The 23,671-nt window shown below is 38.1% G+C and overlaps 1 protein-coding gene across 3 annotated transcripts in view; it reads right to left on the bottom strand.

Moving 5' to 3' along the window:
- LOC131033030 (mediator of RNA polymerase II transcription subunit 8) overlaps positions 1-23,471 on the bottom strand; it is a 186,641-nt gene extending 163,170 nt beyond the window's left edge. Inside the window, exons 1-2 of one of the 3 annotated variants that reach the window (XM_057964146.2) lie at positions 23,316-23,471; positions 23,009-23,156 (exon numbers count right to left, since the gene is read on the bottom strand). In XM_057964146.2, coding sequence (XP_057820129.2) covers positions 23,009-23,156; positions 23,316-23,319 — 152 coding nt within the window. In that variant the 5' untranslated portion in view covers positions 23,320-23,471. Of the gene's footprint in view, positions 1-23,008 lie in introns of all 3 variants that reach the window. The other 2 variants (XM_057964145.2, XM_057964147.2) reach the window with 2 other exon arrangements.
- Between the last annotated feature and the right edge of the window lie 200 nt (positions 23,472-23,671).

A 23,671-nucleotide genomic window follows, 5' to 3' on the forward strand; every position in this document is an offset into this window, starting at 1 on the left:
GATCCACAAGTGTGAACCACCTTGTTAGAGGATTTACAAAGGCTTTTGGGCCTACCCGGTTAAGGGCTTCAGACTTGTCGAAGATGTGAGTAATCAACAAGTGAGTGATCTATCAAATAGCACATACTGCTTGGTTAGATCCTTGATAGCTCGTTCCTAATGCATTCCAGCATTACTTCAGTCTTCAACACATTCACACTCTCTCTAACTCATCAACCACCTTAAACCCTAGCAACAACCTAAAACCCTAGACATGATGTCCTTATAAAGGAATCTGATTTCACGTCGGTCCAATAGGATTACAATACAATTTCCTAGGTTCAATGCATCTAGACATATCTGGTAACACGACACAAAAAGCACCGTTGAAGTGTTGGCACTGTCAAACAATCGGTGGATGGTAACTCATCACAAAATGTCGGTTGGTAACTCATCACAGAGTATTACCGGTTCATACAAAATACCGGTTTAAGCAAAATACCGGTTGCTAGTTTGACAAAATGAAGACTGGGAAATACAGTGAACCACGGGGACGCGTCCCCCCCCTTTTTGGGCGCGTCCCCCCGTCAGAAATGTCTCGGGGACGGGGGGACGGGGACGCGACGTCCCCCGCCGTCCTGCCACCGCCACCCAAACGCCGTCGGGACGCGGAGACGTCCCCGCGTCCCCGCGTCTCCCAGGGAGACGTGGAGACGTGGAGACGTCTCCTTGGGAGACGTTTGGGCGTCTCCCAAAGAGACATGGAGACGCCTCCACGTCTCCTTGGGAGACGTTTGGGCGTCTCCCTGTCCTTCAAGAGACGTGCAGACGTCTCTCCAAGGACGGGGAGACGCCCAGACGTCTCCTGTCGCCCCCACTTATATGCAATGTTTAAAATTAAAATTTTAAAAAAAAGTGAGTTTTTAAGTTTTTTGAGGGTTAAGGGGTAACTCTAATTGGACGTGGGCCAATAGGGGGAACGCGCAAGGGGCGCTGCCCCTTGACCCCGCAAGGGGCGATGCCCCTTGACCCCAACTTGGGGGCGCTGCCCCCAAACCCCCGTTGAAAAATATAGGGGGAAACCGCGCCGATAGAAGTAGGGAAAATCTAACCTTCGAGTTTGATTAGGCTCCATATAACAACACAACTTAGAAATCTTGGTATTTAGATTTAGTATTTCAAATTTCCTATAGTCTCATTTCAAATGTAATTCTTACACTGTAATACTGTCATACATCTTTTCAAAACTAGTTTTTCAAGTACTATATGTATATGTACAAGTATATGAGCACCACCACCCCGCCACCCCCCCGCCGCCGTCCCCCCGCCGTCCCCAAATTTAGGCCCTTGGTCCCCCCGTCCCGGAAACGCGTCCCCCCTGTCCCCCCGTCCCCCCGTCCCCAACGCCCGTGGAACACTGGGGAAATATGTGTTCTGCCGCTTTGATCCTTCATACCGCTTGAGATCCTCGAACCGCTTGGGGTCAGCATACCGATTCAGATTGATAAACACTTTTTGCAAAACACCAATAGTCTAAGGACAATAATGCATCATACCGGTTGGAACAAGTACCGGTTAAGCTTTAACTTATACATACAAAAGTGATCTCAATGCAAGTGTGTGTCCATCAATGACAATCACAACATAATCATCAAAAATGCCAACAATCTCCCCCTTTGGCATTGATGGCAACACTTAGGAAATTTTGACATCTAAGTGTTTTACAACAAAAATATGCCATAATCAAAATTAATCCCCCTAAGCATATACACTATCCCTTTTGCAGAAAAATACAATGTATACTACTTCTTAACAGAAATAACATGAAAGTATACATCAAAACATTCAAAATTTATACTTCTCCCTCTTTGCCAACAATGACAACAAAATATTACAGACTAACCCCTGTTTCATTAAAATAATAAGTGTTTATGACAGTAAAGAATAAAACTTGTCAAAAACTGATTTGAAGTTTTGCAAAAATTGTTTCATAGATAAGGACCAGGACTCAAGTAGGGAGGTAGCCACTTATTTCTCTGTCTGCATCTGGGAGACCTGCTCTTCCATGGCGTCTATTGTGCTCATCTCTTGAGTCACCGTTAAAGCATCCAGATTGAGATAACATTTCTAAAGGATCTGCAGGCGTGGGAGTAGAACCAGTTGGAGTTCCCGCAAATCTCTAGTCCGGTTGCTTATTTCCAACTCTATTTTGGCAGACTGGATATGAAACCGGTGAACGGTTTGCCCATAAGCTGTAAAAGAGTCATACGGCAGCTTGAAGGTACTCATATATAACTGCAAGTCAATTTGTAGCTTTTGCTTCTGTACAAGCACATCATCATAGAAGAGATGGGGTTGGCAAATCTTACTCAATAGTAGATTCCCCTCATCCAGAGCATTCCTTATGTCTTTTTGTGCTTTTTGCAGTTCGGACCGGAGCTCATTAAGCTTCTTCACCAGGGCAATGTTGAGAACCTTTTGATGCTCTTTCTTGGCATTTGCCTCTGCTACCTCTTCTAGGCTCTGCACCTGATCATCCACTACTGTGCATAGGAGCTTCAATTGTGCCAATGATGAATCAGCATTGGGGAGGTTTGTGTCGGGTAACAAACCGGTAAGAGTGTCCACCGCAGCTTGGATCACATCTTCCTCCTTCTTCCTCCTTAACACTTCAAGGCGTTCTTGAGCAACCTTAATGCTCTGTAGCAGCTCCATTTCATTTGCAGACTGGAGGTCAATAGGACTGGTGAGGTCAGCCGATTTGGCTTGACTATCGGTTGCCTTTGGAGTCTCCATCTGCGTGCTCTTTGCCGCTTCTACTTCCTTGTCCTCCTCTACCTTCGTCTTTTCCGCTTCTTTTCTCTTTTCCTCTTCCTTATCCTCCTCTGCTTCCTTCCTCTTCTCCTCTTCCTTATTCTTTTCTGCTTCCTTTCTCTTCTCCTCTTCCTTTCTCTTCTCCTCTTCCTTTCTTTTCTTCTCATCCTCTTTTCTCTTTTCTTTCTATTTCCGTTTCTCCTCATCTTCTTCCTTTTTCTTCTTCTCTTCCTTATCCTTTTCTTCTTTCTTCTTCTTTGCATCTTCTTGTTTCTTTTTCTCTTCATCCTCTTTTCTTCTTTTCTTCTCATCCTCTTTTCTCTTTTCCTCCTGTTTCCGTTTCTCCTCATCTTCTTCCTTTTTCTTCTTCTCCGCCTGGTTCTTTGCTACCTCTTCCTGTTTGTCCTCTGCTTGCTTTTCAACCTGTTCAGCCTGCTTCTCTTGTCCTGTTGCTTCAGATGGTGTGTCCTGTGCAACATCTTCTACATCCAGAGCATCAACATCAATAGTGTCTGTAGGTTCAACAACCGGGTTTCCTTCAGTATCAAACACTTCATCCGGTTTAGTTATTGTCGGTTCTTGCTCAGCCTTCCTGTTGGCTTCAGCCACTTGATGCATCTTAAGAGCTTCTAGAGCAAGAGTGTGTATATTCTTGATCACTTCTTGACTCTTTCCTTCCAATAATAGGAGTCTTCTTCTTCTCATGAAGAAGAGGCCTTTGTATTTATTCATAACTTCGAAAAGTTCTGAATTTGATACATCAGGAAAATGTTGAGCAAAAATTTTCTCTCTCATTTCTTGTTCCTTTTCTATGGCAATGCGCCATTTATTGTCTAAGGAGTTATACAAAGAATCTGGTGTCTCAGATCTAATTTCTGAAGGCGACCGGTCATTAACACATAAATACTTAATGATTTCTTGTTCAACTGCTTCCTTTTCATCATCATTGAAATCATCAAAACAATCAATCCAATCATTCAGCACTTTTCTCCTAATATTTTTTATGGTTCTTTGACAATGTGTCAAAGGTTTGTAGGAAGAAATGTCAATATTTACCGGTGTCGATGATGCCAGTTCATTCTTTGTCTTTTTCCTTGCTTGTCTTGTCTTCTTGGGTTTTTCTTCAAACACAGTTTCTTCTGAGTCTGGTGAATTATTCCTTGTCTTCCTCTTCCTCTCGAAGACTTTGGCAAGTGCTGCTTCCAGTTTCTTCTTTGCAGGTGACCACTTGGTCACTTTGGGACTAGCTGTAGTAACCGGTGCCGATGCCGAAGGCACTGCCTTTCCTTTCTTTTCAGGAGGTTCTGCAACCGGTGCAACCCTTTCCAGATAGGTGCCGGTTCTCTTTGCCTTAGGATCAAGAGGTGAGGCGATTAGGGTAGATGCATACCCATCCAACATATCATACATCACCTCATAGCCCATAGGCTCTACTTCTTCCTGTCTGGGCTCAACAGCCTCCATTATGCATTCATCCACATTGATGATAAAGCAGATATCATCTTCATATTTCTTGACAATGTCACCAGCTATCCTCATCCTCAGACTCATCTTGCTTCTGAACTCATCAAAGTACTTGTTCAGAACTTCAGGGTAGCCGGTTCCAACTGCTTGCAGGCTTTCTTTGATCTGCTTGGTAACCGGTTGGTCCGCAGACCACTGAATATCTCCCACTCCAGGGAAGTAACCTTGGAAGTAGAAAAATAGTCCTACTAGTAGTTGTCCAAACTTGAATTTTAATGCATTATCCTGTTTGATTGATTTAAGATTCAACAAGAGTTGCCTTTGCATACCGGTGCAGAGCTCAAATGATGCATCTTCCTTGATCATCCGATAAGCGGCATTTACCGCTACAGCAGATACAAAGTTAATTCTGCTGGCATGGAACGTCCAGTATCCAATCACCATGCATGCATATTTCATGAGGTCATCCTTGATGGAATTAACAGTCATTCCTCGTGAGTCGCTCACTGAACCGGTGAGCTTGGTCATTTCAGTCTTGATGATCTTCCTCAGGGCTGGCACTTCACCGACGTTGCAGAAACCGGTGACGGCATGAACAACTTGTGGTGTGATATCATGTGTTCTCTCCAGGTACATCTTGTCACCATGAACTCTGCTCAGAATGATTCTAATGTGGTCATCTGTGAAATCCTCTAGGAAGTAAACCGCATTGTGAAGTTTCTTCTTCTCCAAAATGCTATACTCCGGTTTGATCTTTTTATCTTTCCCACAGAATAGACCTAGCTACGAGTGGACTACTAGAGACCCTAGGTCTTCAATTTTACAGTCTATATAATCAGAGATTCCTTCTTCCACTATTACTCCAGCAGGAACTTGAGACAGGGCATTATACTTGGACTTGCATTGAATGAAGCTTACTGAATCGACAGATGCACTAGAGCTAGTATGAGATGCGGAAGCCATGATAAAAACAGAAAACTCGAGAAATACCTTTCGGAAATTGAGAATTTAGGGCTTTCAGATTCTACTTCGCCTCACACTTCGTCAATTGCAAAATCACCGCTTTGCGTTCTTCTCTTGACCGTTTGTAACTTGCTTCGGAATCTCCTTCAAGGTTTCTAAATTTCTCTGAATCGCAACACAAATCACTTTTTCGTCGCTCTGCACTTGAAAACCTTCTTCGCTCGAAAAATGATAGTGAGAAATGATTTGAAAATTCCTTTTAAGCATATTCCTCACCAATCGTAATTAATGCTCCACCATTTGGGCGTAAACCCTAATTTGCCTTTTACCGTTTCCGGTCTTCCGCCAAATGACAGGTATTGCATACCGGTAAAGGTCTTTTACCGGTGTAAACCGAGGGTTCGAAACATTTCACCATTTGCTCCCCCTAAGCTTTTATGATGCTTAGTTTGCCGGTTTCGTTATTTCCACACTAGGTGCAGAAACCAGTTCTTCTTGCAACACCATTGGTTTCTTCTTCCAAGTTTTGTTCATATCCGCTTGAACAGTGTCAATATCAATCTTTCCTTTCGGAGTGACCGATATAACATCCAATATACTCCTTCTACTTCTGCAGAATCTCGCAATGTGACTCGGTTTGTTGCAATGATAGCAGACCATTCCAGGTGCTCTCCAAGGTCCATTATTCATGTTACCGTTCTTCCTCCTGCATGTTGCAGCAGTGTGACCATGACCATGACCATGACAGATCATACAGTTTGCTCTCCATCCGGTTGCCGCTTGATAGCCACCGCTTCTTGACTGATGATTAAGGTATTAAAACCGGTTGTGATTCCGGTTCACAAAAGGTTCCAAACCAACTCCTTGAGTCCTCTGAGGATATCTTCCAGCGTTGTTCATAACAGACATGCATTCAGATGCTCTATGCCCAAACTTGTTGCATGCATAACAGTTACCATTGAATCTATAGGATCTAAGCTTATCATTTAGAAAATAAGGAAAATTATTGTAAGCCTTACTCCTACACACATTGGCAGTATGTCCTTCTTTAAGACAATTAAAGAAAACAGGTTTAAACTTTTGCTTACCTTTATCCTTTGATGCCGGTTGTTTCTTCAATGCTCCAGCATTTGTACCAGAGGTCTCACCTTCCTCATGACCAGAATAACCAAGTCCATTAGTATTCTTGACAGGTTTGGCAGATTCAAGCTTTTGCTCTAGCTTAACAAAACTCTTGTTGAACTTAGCAAGTATTTCCTTTGACTCAGAGAGTTCTTTGGAAATAGCAGCATTTGTTTCCATCAGCTTTGCATTCTCAGAGATGGTCATGTTCAGTTCTCCTTGCATGTCTTCCTTTTCCACTTTGCTCGCATGGAGTTGAGCAGTTAGGGCACTGATCTCTTGCTTCAGCTTGGAGATTTCATGATCTTTGTCTTTTATCAGATCTTCAGCTTTTCTCCGGTTCTCAAGCTCTTGGCACATTTGGATAGTCAGTCCTTCCAACTCCTTTCTTAGATTGGAATTGGATTCATTCAGCTTTTCTACTTCTTGGATTAGGGCTTCCATGTCCGCTTCATCAGAAGAACTATTTTCAGATAGCTCCATTAGCTTTTCAGCATGTTCTCTCCTTTTTGCTTGAGAGGCCTTATATTTGACCATAAAATCATCATAGGCTTGCTCAGACTTAGTGAGCCGATGAGTAAGTTCCCTCAATGTGTATTCCCCCATATCTTTTTCCAAGTGGTTAAACTTATAGAAAGGTAGGCTCTGATACCAATTGATGAATACTAAGAGGGGGGGGTGAATTAGTATTCCAAAAATCAGTGTACTTAAACACTTTGTTAGACTAACAGTAAACCGGTAAAACAGTTTAGCTGACAAACCAAATAGCAAATAATGCATTCACCCACAGAAGCACAAACACTATAACACAAGAGATTTTGACGTGGAAACCCAAATGGGAAAAACCACGATGAGATGGAACTCGCAAATAACTATCTGCAGAATAAGAACCAGACCGGTTAAGGTCATACAATGTTCTTTACCAGAACAGATCCTGTTAGGAATCTCAATCTCTGTTAGGAGATAAGTCCGATTAAAGACTACCTTGCTAGAGGATTTTAGATCCATAGGTGTGAACCACCTTGTTAGAGGATTTACAAAGGCTTTTGGGCCTACCCGGTTAAGGGCTTCAGACTTGTCGAAGATGTGAGTAATCAACAAGTGAGTGATCTATCAAATAGCACAAATTGTTTGGTTAGATCCTTGATAGCTCATTCCTAATGCATTCCAGCATTACTTCAGTCTTCAACACATTCACACTCTCTCTAACTCATCAACCACCTTAAACCCTAGCAACAACCTAAAACCCTAGACCTGATGTCCTTATAAAGGAATCTGATTTCATGTCGGTCCAATAGGATTACAATACAATTTCCTAGGTTCAATGCATCTAGACATATCTGGTAACACAACACAAAAAGCACCGTTGAAGTGTCGGCACCGTCAAACAATCGGTGGATGGTAACTCATCACAAAATGTCGGTTGGTAACTCATCATAGAGTATTACCAATTCATACAAAATACCGGTTTAAGCAAAATACCAGTTGCCGGTTTGACAAAACAAAGACTGGCGAATATGTGTTATGCCGCTTTGATCCTTCATACCGCTTGAGATCCTCGAACCGCTTGGGGTCAGCATACCGCTTCAGATCGGTAAACACTTTCTGCAAAACACCAATAGTCTAAGGACTATAATGCATCATACCGGTTGGAACAAGTACCGGTTGAGCTTTAACTTATACATACAAAAGTTATCTCAATGTAAGTGTGTGTCCATCAATGACAATCACAACATAATCATCAAAAATGCCAACACTTACCACTTTGTGTTTGTTGGTATATTCATCCAAAATCTTCAAATTGCTTGTAGTCCTTTGCATAAACCTCTTTGGTGAAGGGTTTGAAATTTCCAATTGAATAAGAGTGCATATCACTAAAAGCAAAGTTAGCTTTGAATCCTTGACAACGTATCAACAATTTTATAGGTCACACCCCTTTGTAGTTCATGACAAAGTGGAATTATTGTAGAAAATGCACTTATAATGTCATACCTATTGAAGTTTGGTTTGATCCTGCAGATTTTGAAGAGACTAATGGTATATATGTACAACAATTTCCTTACCCAACAAATAATATTTCCACATTTTTCATTGCTCGCACCAAAGCTTACAACTCTCTGGAATATGTACAATACTTTAGGACTGGCCCATTGAAGAGCTTGGTATGAAAACAAACTGGTTTTCCTCCATATAAAAAAGAGGCCCATAGCATAATGAATTGCATTTGTTTTCACCCCAAACAGCTGTTGCAAACTCAGGCTAAAATGAATTTGTACTTGAGTTCCTTAGAAGTCTTTTGCTGTTTACCATCCCCATTTGAACCATTTCCTAGCCCCTATAATATAGCATGAGGAGGTGCTGCTACAAAAAAGAGCCTTGACAAATTTCCTCTAGTATTGTACTATTCCATATCTCTTGGTTTCAATGACATTGGATGGATTTGGCTAATTCAATATGGCCTCAATGTTTGTTGGGTCTATCCTTATCTCTTCATTGCCAACCACATCCTGAGATGGAAGAGTGGTTCTTGTGCAAACTCACATTTTTTGCTATTTGATAACTACTTGGTTTCCCTTAAAACTCATAACACTTGTTTGAGATGCAACAAATGTTCCTCACAAGTCCTACTAAAAACCAAAATACTATGTCCTTAGGACATATCCCTTGCACATTTGGATACATACGCATACCCCATGCTAGCCTACTTCATGTAGCACATTTTTTTTATTTCAAACAAATGTTCAAAAATGCAATTTATTGTGGTCCCTTATTTATGCCCTAGAGAACATAAACTATGCACAACCATCCTTGATAAAGAATATCCTAAAGTGAATTTGATGATGGGCATGAGGTAAACTTCAATGAGGATAGGCTACTCTATTGTCATAGATGGATGGATTGATATTAGATATTGGCCACTCATCAACATTGAAGTTGTCTCTTATTTTCTTAGAGTTGTTGATTGTTCAAGGAAGCACAAGGATGCAAACTTCCAATTTCAAATTTTAAGATAGGCCATAGAGTAAGTTGGGGCCTCAAATGTTGTACAGGTGATCATTGATTCGACATGTGTATGCAAATTAGCTATCATGATGGTGGAGGATGCTCACAAGCACATATTTTGGACCTTGTGTTATGTTTGTGCTATGTTATCAAGTTCCTTGCCTTGACCTCCAATATTGATCCTTGTCTGTTACAAGCAAAGAAGCAAAACTCTGCAAAAAATCGCAATCAGTAGCGATTAATCGTTGATCGCCAAGGTTGCCGATTTTTTCCCCAAAAAATCGGATGAAAATCAGGTCAACGCATTCAACGATATTAAATGGAAACAATCATGAAAAAAATCGCACCGAATAATCGCAGTAAATGCGTGAACAGCAAAAGAAGCTTGTAAAAACCCTAAGTGCCCACGAATCGAAAATAAACACGCGAGATATTTATAAATGCGTTGCTAGGGTAGTCGAGGACTAATCAGCACGAAAAAAATTCGCTAGGGTATCAGCAGTATGTGTGACAGCCTTGACTTGCAAAAAATTAAGTGATCCATGCTGCATGTTGCGACTCTTCACGAAACTCTGTGCACAAAAATTTAGTTTTTACGGTTTTTAATTTAGCTTTTTATGTATTCAGTTTATTTTTAATTTAGCTTTTCTTGTAGTTAGTTTTTTTTTTTAGCTTTTTAATATCTTGTATAAAATTTTAAATATGTATTTTAAATTTTAATAAGACATTGATAAAAATTAAATACTATCTTGATTTTATAAAAAAATATATTAATATTATTTTATTTTATTGTTTTATTTTAAATATTAATATTTAATATTTTAGAATTGCTTAATTTAGTTTTTAAATTATCAATCTATAATATTTAACAAATTTAAATTATAATATTAAAATTAATATAACTAAATATGGTATTGTTTTATTTTTAAATTAACAAATTTGTAAATTAAAATTAAAATTTTGAATTAACTAAATTTATTTAAATTTAATATGTTATTATATTATTTTAAATAATTCTAATTTAATTAATATATATACAAACAAATTTAAATTTAAAGAAAACTAATTTATATAAGGCAAATTTCATTTTAATTAATAAATAAATTTTATATGAATGAATTAAAAAAATAGTTTGATAATAAAATAATAAAAAATGATTTAATAACAAAGTAGTATAATATTTATTTTTAAAATTTGTTTTACAATATAATTAATTTTACTTCATAAAATAGAATAACTTAAAATAATTTTTAAATAAAACTAAAATTATACAATAAATTTCTAGTAAATAAAAAATTAAAGAATTTTTAAATAGTTTTATTTTTTTTGAATACTTGATGATTGTGTTTGGATTTTTATATATGATGATGGGATGAAATTTTGAGTTTTATACTACATGTTTCTCGATGTAATTATTGCTAATCTTTTGACATATATATAAAGATTAAAAAAAGTTAAACATAAAATTCATAATTAAATAAAAATAAATATTACTTAAAAATTATTGAACAAATAATATGATAGTAGTTAATACAATCATGTGTTTTGAAGTCAATATTATATTTGCTTACAATATCTCTATGATATGTAAATGCCTTATATATATAAAGTAATTTTTTATTGTTTTTTTACAATTTTTTTACGTTTTTTTGTAAACCCGACTTTTTCCCATTTTTTTCAAAAAATCTTATACTTTGAGTTTGTTGAATAATTCCCCAAACAATTAATGCTTCCATGGTTACAAGTACTGGTTTGGTACTGGTATGCCCCCAGGTCCACCCAAGGTACTACCTAGGCACCCAAGGGCATACCCAGGTGTACTTAAGGCTTGGGTCACACATCACCCCATTGCTAATGGAGACCCCCTCTTTTCTTGCTTTCTGCATGTTTAGGTTAGGGTTTTGGCAGCTTAGTGGGCAATTTTGTGTTTCCTGTGCCCGAGTCTCAGAGTTTTAGTCATGCCTAGTGTCGTTTAGGGTTTTGAAGTTATAGGATCAAGCACATGAAAATTGAGATTTTTAATGATCCTAGTTTTGTCTAAGTATTATAGACCTTTCGAGTGTTAACGTGGGTTTGAACGTCCACGTCAGTGATTTTAAGTGCTAAGGTGTTTTTAGACCTTTTGGAGTTGTTTTCTCGCTTCTAGGAAGTTATTCAAGTTGATTTCGCACTTTATCCCGATAGATGTCCTTGTGTTACGCTCCAATTTTCAGTAAATTTACCTAAGTCCAGTTGAATTTTATTGAGTTTTGAAGTTTCCTAGTGATTTTGAGTGGAAAAATCATCATTTTCCGGATGAAAATCCATATTCTAAGGGTTAAAAGGTCAAAATTCCATACTAGAGGTGCTTTTCCCCTCATATTCCTGACTACCCATGGTTTACCCCACTCGAAATCCAGACTAGACATGGATTTCCCTTGAAATCCTACTTGCCTCATTTTTCCGCCACTGTGAATCCATACTAGAGTCGATTTTCCCCTGGATGCATTAAAATTTGACTAAGTGTTAGGATTTATCCTGACTACCCACGTTTTTCCACCGGGGAGTATGGATAGGATTGCGGATGACTTTGTGTTGATTCCACACCTGGGTCAATTTTCCACCAAGTCTTTTGTGACAAGTTTTTGAGGATTTTTGTGCAGATACTCATTCCTGACTCAAGGCGATTTTCCACTGAAAGAGATTTTTTAATGTTTTGAGTCTGGATATTCATCCAGACTGGGGTCGTTTTTCCACCAGAGGGGTATTTTTGTGTGAATGACGTAATTGCAAGTGGAATTTTCATTCCAGACCTAGATCGATTTTCCCCTAGACCCTATTTTTGTGCACATTTGATGATTTTCAATGGGATTTTTTTTACCCCTACTGGGATCGATTTTCCCCTGGAGGGGATATTTTGACGATTTTAAATGATTTTAATGGGATTTTTCAATCCCCATTTAGATCGATTTTCCCCAATTGGCCCATTTTGATTTAAATTGAAATATTTTAATAAAGTGAGACCCATTTAATTGTTTTTTAATGAAAAGCAACGATTATTTAAAAAATTAAAAAAAACAATTAATGATTTGCAATGGGCATTTAATGTTTTCAACCTTTTAGAAGCAAATCGGTTTCTACCAGGCAAGTATAAGAACAAGTATTTTTATCCCACATTGCTTGTGTGGTAGAGTTGATGCTAAAAGCAAGTTCAAAAGGGAGGGATCCAGCATTATTTTATTATTGAGTTTGCCAAGTATATCCATGCAAGGGCGATTTTCTCTCTAGTTGGCGATTTTTTATTAAGTGTCCAAGTGAGGTGATTGATTGAAGACTCTCATTTTCCTCCATTTTTTCCAGCTTGGCGACTTTTGGTGGCTGCCATTTGTGCCACAATTTTTGGAGAGATGGCGCCATTTTTGGTGAGGTAGCGATTTTTGCTAAGGAGGGCGATTTTTGTGTTTGGGGTTTCCACTTCCAACTAAAAGCGATTTTCCTTGATGCCGCCATCCTTGCTTGCTGTTCTCTGACTTGATTTGGCAGATCGGAGTATATTTTGAAGACATTTTCAGATTTGTGTGTTTGGCGCCATAGTTAAAAAAATTCGATTTTGGTTTTCCAAGTGTTTGGTGCCATATTTTGGTGGATTCCTTTCACGCTTGGTGGCTGCCATTGTTCCCTACCTGCTATGATTACTTCAGACCTGAGTCTTGACACCATTGTTACAGCTCGTGTGACCTCCATTGTTGGCTGATCATCGATTTTCAGACTTATGCTTTGTTGCCCAGCCAACCACAACTTCAGCGATTTACATTTCGGAGGCATTTTGGGATCATTCTCAGACCATTTGAGAGCTGTCACAGGTCTGCAATTTCATTTTGGCTGCTTATCCTCAAAAAACTTAACTTCTACCAGCCATACCTATGTTCCCGAGTTTGATTGCTTTCGTCATCAAGATTGATTTTCATCAAATTTGTGCACATTTTGAATGATTGCAACATGTTTTGAGAGATTAATTTGTATAGTTGCAAGTTGTCTTCAGATTTGTTGGGAGCCATTGTTGACTTCGGAAGGTGTCCTCAGACATAATTTTGTGTGAAAACACAACCTTTCACATCCTTCCTTAGTCATTATTGATCCAGTATAATCCTTCACTTTAATTTGCACAAAATTTCTAAGTATAGGGAGGTGTTGATTTCATGAGAGTTTTATACCCTAACCTTGTCACATTTTGTATTTAAATTGTTGAAATCTACCTAGAGTGTGGATTATTTTCCTGATTTCCATACCCTAATTAGCCTAAATCATTAAGAAGTCAGGAATCTTATTAAGAATATTATATTTTCCTAAGTTCTAACTTCAAGCTTCATACAGGTGCGATGTCGAAGTCCGGGCTTAAGGAAAGGAGAGAACAACAGAAGATACTTGAGACTGGATTCTATCTGGAATCCAGGGTGTCATCCAAATGGAAGGTGATTACGAACATGAACATGCATTTCCTAAACCTGAACCAGATGCAACAGTGGATGTTCGGAATTGGAAACCAGATTCCTTCCCCAACGTATGTGAACATTATGAAGAGTGGCATTTTTCAAGCCGTTGGATTTCCACAGTCCATACAATGCAGTGAGCTTATCCTGGAGTGTGCACGATATTATGATCCTCGCTCCCAAATAATCAAGACTCCTAAGGGCGTCGTCATTGCCTACCTTGCTGAGGATGTGATTGTTCAAGTGTTTGAAATTCCACATGGAGCAGACATGAAGGATGTAAATAAAGATGAATATGAAGACCGATATAAGATGAGGATGGATGCGTGTAAGACCATGGTGAATAAGGAGTGGATGATCGAGCCTAGGCCTCATCATTCCAAAGCTCCCAAGACACTCATGTGCACAAATTTCAAAGAGGAATATAGTGATTCAGTATTCCTACTTAACCGAGTGATGGGGATGCCGCAGGGTGCAATATACGACGGATGGATTTCTATTTCATCCAGGATTGTCTTAGAGGAACGTTGATAAATTGGTCTAGAATCATAAGTGACAATCTGGACTTTCAGCTGAGGAATGTGGAGCAGTCCAAGTCATTCGCCATGACTTCCTACTTGGTATATCTGCTTGCACGGTTTGTTACATACAAAGAATTGATATGCAGAGGTGAATTCGGAAATGGGCAAGGACAATTCAGAAGTTATGAGTGTTATCTACAGCTGAACATGTATAGAATTGAAGATTGTAGGAGAGTGAATGATGTATTCACAATGTACATTACGCGGATGCTGCAAGGCGGAATCCACAGGAGGTTGTCCAAGGAGGCAATGGAGCAGATAGAGAAATATGGATCGTGGTATATACAGTTTCCCACTTTCACGTACCTTAGGATTCATGGGTTTCAAAACCCTAAAGACTTCCTAGGTATCCTTCCGATAGAATGATCTTGTTGGAAGTGGTGAGACAGCTTCTAGAGTTTGATTTCATTTAGAAAGAGAAGTATAGGACAGGCATGATATTCCCTATTTCAGTTGGGAAGACATTGGAGGTTTGTCAGTCTGCCTTAGCCGCCAGCACTGTGAGTGAGGAGCTTGCATTCTATCAATTTGCAACCTATAAGAAAAGAGAAAGATTTGATCTAGATAAGAAAGTTGGAAGGATCAATGGAGAGAAGTTCATCCACAAGGTAGACATAGAAAATTATTGGGCCAACCTGATGAACGAGCAAGCAGTGAAGAGATGAATGTGGTCCAGGATGTCAGTGGAATTCATGAGGAAGTGTGGACTTTTCCTCATTTCTGATTAGGTGTTAGGTGACAGAGATCATACGCATCCACAGTATGAAAATGAAATGAAGGCGGCGATATTATTGCCTAATTGGTCAGAGTGAGAAGAAATAGATTTAAAGATATTGATGAGAGAGGTCTTGAGTTTCTCCCGAGCATGGGTAGATATTCAGATGAATAAGTTAGTTGATATAGGTGTTTCCTTCACTTATGAAAATATGAAGCCGGAAGAATCCACTTCCGAGGATGATCAGAGGACTATCAGTGATGTCAAGATTCATGCGGATGAGGAGAGTCAAGCTCCCAAGAGAAGGAAGAACACACCAGGAGAAGTCAAGGCCAGAGGGAAGAAGATTGAGGAGGTCAAGAAGAAGAAACAAAAGACTACCATTCCTTCGCCTATCATTCCTTCACCCCCTCTCAGTGTCTCATCAATCAAAGAAGTTGAAATGACAGAACAAAACAAGGAGGCCCAGCAATGTTCCAACACAGTGATGCTACCAGAGAATATTCAAGATTTACATGACACAGCGACATCTACTCCACCGAATGAGAATGATGATCAGTCGGGATCCCCTGTTGTCCTTTTCGAGGTTAGTTTGGGAAATGAGGTATATGATTTGACCAAGAACAATCCTGATGATGATGATGATGATGTTATCTCGGCATTGAGAGGGCTTGATCGAGAGATGTGTTTCGATGACGGTATGGAAATGGCCACTGATTGGCTAATGAAGAGTATGGAAAAGAGTAAGAAAATGATAGAGGTACAGCCTATTGACAACATTGATGACTACTTAGCTAGGAGCAATAAGGAGTCAGAACCTAAGAGAGTTGAGATCTTGTCACACATAGCTAGAGATGAGATAGGAATGCGGATTGCGCAGGTAGTTGTTCCTATTGGAGTTGTGATGGCGGACATTGTTACTCCTATGGATTTCCAGATTACTTCAATGGCCCTTGGCCGTACTACAAGAGAGCAAGAATTTCAGGAGGTTGGTGATAACCTTAGGGTGATCAGTGCGAGATTGGATAGAGAGATTGAAGAGAAGGAGAAGTACAGAGAAGAGAATATCAAACTTAGAGAGTACATTGCAGGGATAAGGTGTGAGAATCCCACCCTTGTTTCCCCTATTGTAGTTGATCATGGACTACATTCACACTATGAGGCAGCGAGAGATACACTCTCGGAGGTGGAGAAATGGATTGAAAGTGCAAGAAAACAAGCAGATGATTTACTTACTCAGTTTGTCCAAGCATATGATAGGACAACAGGGCTCATGTTTAGAATCCAGTATTTGGAGGGAGTTTGGGAAGAATGCCGACCTATCCAGGAGAGGACTATTCCAAGCCTCAAAGCTTTGAAGAAGATCCCCAAGTCCACATTGATCAGGGAGAATATTGTGCACAATGGAGACAGATACGATTTCCATGGCTAGTATTGTTCATTGGCCATGAAGAAATCAACTTATGAGAAGGCCCAGTTGAGTTGTACAGAGATGGAAGGATCAATTCAAGATATTCAGTTGAAGATCCATTGGGTGTTGATGTTAGTGATGCTAGTGGTTTACACTTAGCCGAATTAAGAGACAAGATGAAACTTATGTATTTTTGTCAGTTGGACTCTTTGAAGAAGAGTCAGATGGATGATTTGGTCTCTTTGTTGATTCATGTTCATAGTTTGCAAAAGCTCATGCCAGATTGGGAGAACACTTTGGATGCTTGCTCAGACACGTTGGACATGATTGATTTACAGCATGATACCTTACCTAGCATTTCCATGGAGGAGTCAGATTTTGTATCGGCTAGATTCTTGGAGTATGCTAGGAGAGAGAGAGAGATGCAGGGAGGAATCTTTTAGAAGATTCCCTATTTGATGACTAGGTATCTTTCTATTGGGCCATATGTTGGTGGCACCATTTTTTATGTAAACCCTAATTAGGGCAATTCTAGGGTTTTGTTGGCATGATCTTGGCCCTTGATTTAGTTTTAATCTTGGCCATCCATTTTGTATGAGACTCTATATATACCTCATTGTCTCTCATTTGTAAGAGAGAGATTTTGTAGAATTGTTGGTATATGTTGCAGCTATTTGAATCTAAATCATTGTTCAATTTGTTGGTGATTTTGCTCTTCAAATGTTGTTTTGCATTCATGGTTCTCAATTCCTCCAAGTTAGATTAGAATTTGTTCTCATGTTTATTAGATTGAGTGGAAGATTTGTTGAGTATATTTGTGTGGAATCCTTAATCCATACCACTAGCCTCTTGCCGTTGGTAAGTGTGCCTTGTGTGGTCAACTAGAAATTTGAGTAAGCTTAACTTCAATTATTATGCATCCCTTGACAAGCGTCAACTTGGATGGTGTCAACGTTTGATGGTAATAATTTGAAAATCCATAAGTATACCTTAGATGATTGCACTAAGCTTGTGTCAATACCTGTTTGTGAGACCTTGCCTAGTTTGATTCCACTAAATTTGTTCATCATTTCCTACATTCCTAGGCTTAGAATAGATTTCCTGAACCCTATTCTTTTTACCCCCTTTTTAATAAGTCTCCTTAGAATTAAGTCTAAAGCAACATTGTTAAATCCTAAGTTGTCAGCACACCTATTCCGCATATTTCATGATCAAAGAAGATAATTCGAACATTCGTGTAAGTCCCCAAGTGAACAGCAATTCACATGGACCATTGAGTTCCCCACTCGTCAAGACCTAATATGTAGAAACCTTGGAATCATTTTAGTTGATCTTACCCTTAGCATGTGAGGTGATTTTGTTCAAGAGAGGGTAAATCACCTTGGTATTTTATTCTGAAATGTTATGTGCATAAAACACACATCAACAATCAACAGGACATCCAAGAAGCTCATTTTCTAAACAAAAAAAAACATTTCCTTAGTTTTGTGTATAGACTCCAAGGAAGGCTTGAGCTCATGTGCAATCCTACATTACAAAAAATATTTTCTGAGTTTTGTTTTGTTTACGTTTCAGTTTTGTGAATTTTGTTGTAGGTTGTATATGTCTTCAGGATCATTTTGTGAAGTGTATGAAGCAGGTTTTAACATGTCATGTGCTTGCAGGCATCTGTAGTGCTGTAAAAACTACATATGAATGTTGCTTTATATAACTTCCAAGCTGTTTGCCGTTCATTTTTTACATAAACAGGCTGCAACATAGTGGTGACAAAAACATGTAAGTGCTTATGACAAGATTTCTATAAGGCAAGAGGAGCTGTATAAATTGTTGGCCAAATTGCACTGGTGTAAAGTGTTTATCTTATGTTGGGAGTGACAATAAGTGAGAAATGGAATTTGGTTTCAATCTTCTTTGAGCTAAGCTAGATCCAACAGGGCAAAATGTTGCACAAATGTGAAGATAAAAGGATATGCCCAAACCTTTAAAACTTGCCAGCCATAAAATGTTGATTTTTTTTTTAATGGAACTCTTTGTCTTTTTGCTGACCTGGCATAAGAGCAAACTGATAAATCATATGTTGTTACATTTGGCAAGTCAATCAAATTTATAAGATTTTTCCGATTTTAATTGAGTTTTAAATGCTGATTTTTGGGCGAAATACTTTTCCCTATAGTCTGACTTTCTAGTTACCCTCCCATTCATGGCATGGGATGCGTCTATTCTCAATATGTTTGAAACTATATTCATTCAATAAAATTTCCTTGGCTATGTTATGACTTATGTGTAATGACATTTTGAGACTTGAGTATTTTCATTTTTGCAAATTATGAATATGAGATATTTAAATATTATATTTATTGGCAATTATGAATTTATGACTATCACTATTCTTATAATTTATAATTTTGAACACACACACACAGATATATATCAAGGGAAAATGAATTGCCATACCACCATACCAGATTCCGGTTCCCGTACCCAAATTGGCAACTAGTGTTCATGTATTAAACAACAAATTGAAAAACAAGAGGAAGATAGTTTGAAAAATGGTGACAAAAGCTAGAGATATTCAAATGGAATTCCTCAAACCTATGGAGACTAGATATACCTATTACTTCACTTTGTTAGAGAGGATGCTTGAGGTGCAAAAGGTTCTACAATTAATGATGGTTAATCCAAAGTGGGTAGATGATTTAAGACAAACACTACTAAAGGAAAAGTTGTGAAACAAGAGCTCCTTGATGATAGTTAGTGGACCACTGTGAGGTAAGAGAATTCTAATTTTTTAACTAAATTATTAATTTGTTAATGCTTATAACTTGGTAATCTAATTAATTTTTGTATAAGCATTCACTCTATCATTTGAATCGTATAGTCTTATTCATTTGTTAAATTTGTTCTTTGTAGATATGTTTGCTCCTTCGTCTTGCCTATTGCAAATGTCCTTAGATATGCTGATATGCACTCCCCTAGTCTTGGAGAGATTTATGAGACATTTGACAGATGTCTGGGCAGATGAAGCAAGCAATTTATGACAAGGATCCTAATTTGGGATTATATGAGCAACATATCAAGGCTAATGTGATGTGGCAATGGAACACTCTGATCATTCCACATCATATGGCAACTTTTCTGCTAAATCTCAAATGGTATGCACCAAAGGCTAGGAGAGTGCCTCTTAATTATGATGAAGAGGTGAAAGAAGGGTTAATGAAAGCCGATCCTAATTTGGGATTATATGAGCAACATATCAAGGCTAATGTGATGTGGCAATGGAACACTCTAATCATTCCGCATCATATGGCAACTTTTCTGCTAAATCTCAAATGATATGCACCAAAGACTAGGAGAGTGCCTCTTAATTATGATGAAGAGGTGAAAGAAGGGTTAATGAAAGCCCCTCGAAAGGTGTATTCAAGTGAGGAGTCAACTTTGCACATAGTGGGTTACCTTTCCTAATCTCCAAGGTGCAACATTTAACAAACAAAAGGTGCAGGTAGATAGAGCTATACATTAGCTCAAATCAACCCTATTAAATAATGGATATCGCATGGCAAGAATACACCTGGATATTGCATGGCAAGGATACACTAGAGTTGAAGATACTTGTCATTTGGCTCCTTTCACAGGCTATCAATTCCTCTACTACAAAGAGAATCAGTTCACATATAGTTTCATCCACTCTAGTAAGAGGATCAAGCTTACCTCTCAACAAGCATAGAAGTAGGTGGTCGTGCATAGTGCTTTGTGATTTTAAAATCGACAAACTCCAACTTTATGGTGGGATGTCAATCCCAAATACACCACACAAATTGACGAGGAGACACAAGGGATTGGTGGGTGTTCCATTAGATGAGGTAACCCCCAATAGTAGCAGTGAATCAAATTTAGAGTCTAATTTGATTTAGGTGAGGATGAGAGAGAGCAATAGATCTGAAATTGTCTACATTTAATCATTTTGTACTTGTAACCATTCAACCTTTTCAATTTTTTGTAATGTATATGCAAACTGGTAATTTAAGCTCAAATTGAAATGATTAGACATTGAAATTTTGTTGACTTGGATGTTGATTATCGACTCATATGATTTCAGCTCGAATGTTTCATAATAGGGTTCTATAATGTATATGATGAATGCCTTATATATGAATAATCTATATTATTATGACTCTAATCTGAAGGTTCAGTTAAGCAGCAGCACTGTATAACATTGAGGCATATATCTCAAGTATACAGATCAGAGAAAGTTATCAAGATAAGTCCTATCCTTTGAACTATTCTTAAAAGTTTAAGTTAAATATCATAATAAAATGTCTCCAGTTTGGGTAAATTTTGTATTACAGTTCTCACCTTAAGTTGGAATTGCTGTCTCGGGATTAAATAAAGGAAATTCCCAAAAGGGGACATTACAGATTTTCTTTATTTTTAATTGTTGTCCCTTAAACATGCCTCGTTCCCTACCATCTTGGAAAAACATCCCCTCATTTCCTGTCATCCCTATCTTGGAAACTTGTTGTAACATAGCCAAAATATCATCCAAGGATACAATTGCACAAGAACTAATAAACAATGATAGAACCACGTCATCAAACAAATGAAAGTAATTGATGCATTGCATAACCCAAACAAGCATACAAGCCACTCATGCAATCCCCATCATATCTTAAAATTTATTTTCCACAAGTCTTCCTCCTCAATAAAAACCTGATGATATACAGATTTCACATCTTATCCATGGCAATGAGTACATAGTTTTCATGTAAATATTGTTCAAGGCCCAATAGTCTACGGACATATGCCATGTTCAATCCTTCTTAAGGACCACCACAACTGTAAAACTACATAAAGAGGCACTTGGTCTGATTACTCCTTGATGTGAAAGTCTTTTCAATTGTGTTTTCAATTCATTTGCCTCTGCTATGCTTTATCCATAGAGCTCTATCTTTGGAAGAGGGTAATCAAGTAGTTATTGGATTTCATGCTCAATTGCTCCTATAGGCAGCAGCCCCTTCGGCTCATTAAACAGTTCAAATTGTTGTACCAAATCGTTTATGCAATTTTTTTCCTTCGCCTATGCAAATGCAGCCTATGAAATGTTTTTTTCCAGCCACCTTATTAGTCATATTTCTCTCAACATAAACAATATAAACTTGCCACTTGCATTGATCAATTGCTACCTTAAGAAGCAATTTCAATGGAAATTTTGAAGTTGCCAACATAAGACTTAAAGAAGAAGTTTTAGCCATCTTCAACCAGCCTATATCTCCCTCCTATAGAAAATGGCATCCTGAATACAGACGTAACGGCTGCCAAATACAACCCCAAAAACATCCAATGGAATCACATCCACCATCATCTTGTCCACATATTTCAAGGCAAGTCCAGATCTGATTTTGCATTGTCTATTGACCAAAATCCCCAATCTGTATTTTAACCAACCCAATGAATAAGGATTGGCATGCTTCTCTTTTTGCAAACCAAGCCTAGTGATTAATTTTTGAGGAATCGGATTTGTTTATGAACATGTACCAAATAGAGCAGCAATTTTCTTTGCTTTGAACTGAATTTTAATGTTATAACAATTTTGTCATCTCACCTTCATCTTGAGACCCCTTTTCACCAATACACACATCCTTTCTCACTATGATAAAGGAGTTGCATCCCTGACAATTAACCATCTCATGGAGAGTGTCCATCTTACGGAGAGATCATCCAAACTGAAACCTAAACCATACATGTATAAGACAAAAGCTAAATGTCACTTGTACATGGCATAATGACTAAGCAACATTGTTTAATCATCATCGGACTCAAAACTATCAACACATGTAGTAATATGGAAAATTGGGTACTTAAAGACTCAAAATTCATTCAAAATCTGACAATAAATGATAAACAATTACGGGATAAATCTAATACAATGATAATTTTTGGTTATAAATTAAACTGAACTCCCAGACCAAAATCGGACAGAACTTGATAAAAATCTACAAAACTAAACCTGCTCTGAAAACTATAAATGTTTTGTGTTCCTCTGAAATTGAAATCTATATTTTTCTACAAAAGAGGCTTAGTAATGAAAAACAACGCAAATACTAGAGAAGGTATCATTTTAGACAGTACTTGTACTTTTAGAAACTTTCTCAGAAGGTATCATTGCGTCTATAAACAACGAATCTCAATCAGTAACTTTGAAGCGTCCAAGCGAAGCCACAAGGAACCTTTACAAGCTAATACCATGGTGATGGCAACAAATCAGAAGCTAAGAAGGAAGAACGTAGAAACAAGAAAGAGTATTAATCGTTTCAAAAAAAAAAAATTGTTTGTACTGTGTAAGGCTGGAGACAAAGACCTGGCAAGTTGATTAGGGTTTAGGCCATTTCAGCGTATCTCTGGTCTGTGTACTGTTTGTATTGAAAAAAAAGAAAACAGCATACGAAACAAGACGAATGGAACGAGAAAGGCAAGGGCGTGAGGTGCTAACCACTTGACATTAGCATTGCCCTCCAGCTGTTCACGGATTCGGGTAATCGCTTTGAAGAGGTCCATTGCTCGATTCCTCACATCTTCCAAGTTCAATTGTTGCTGCAATTGCTGTTGCAATCCAGCATTCAATTGCGGAGCCGCTCCTCCTGCGGAAGCCATTTATTTAACTTCCCTCCCAACCTTTGATCACTCTCACCTATCTACTTCACCAGCTCAAATTCCTTAAAATCAACAAATATTGATGGAGTTTTAACTATAGAATGAATTTTTCAAAAGGATCCATTGGTTTCATGATATTTGCATACCCATTATTTTCAGGGTTTTAAGAATTCTGCATCTCCCGCAGATGGTCTCCCAACTTCATTTAACATATTTTGAAAGCTCTTTCCTTTAAACCATATTTATGGTTTCTCATGCTGCAGAGGGGATCTCAAACCATCTGCCAGCGGATGAACTTAATTTTACTTATTATCAGCAGTTTATATATATTAAAAAAAAAATTGAGATAAAAAAATCTTATATTTTAATAAAACATTAATTTACATTGTTTTTTTTTATACTTTTTATAAATTTTGTTTAAGAAGGATATGGTAGAGAAAATTATGAAATTCATCATCAAATTCCAATTCAGAAAAATATAGGTGTATTGTTTGATAAAATA

This window comes from Cryptomeria japonica, chromosome 3, assembly GCF_030272615.1.
Source record: "Cryptomeria japonica chromosome 3, Sugi_1.0, whole genome shotgun sequence".
NCBI lineage: Eukaryota > Viridiplantae > Streptophyta > Pinopsida > Cupressales > Cupressaceae > Cryptomeria > Cryptomeria japonica.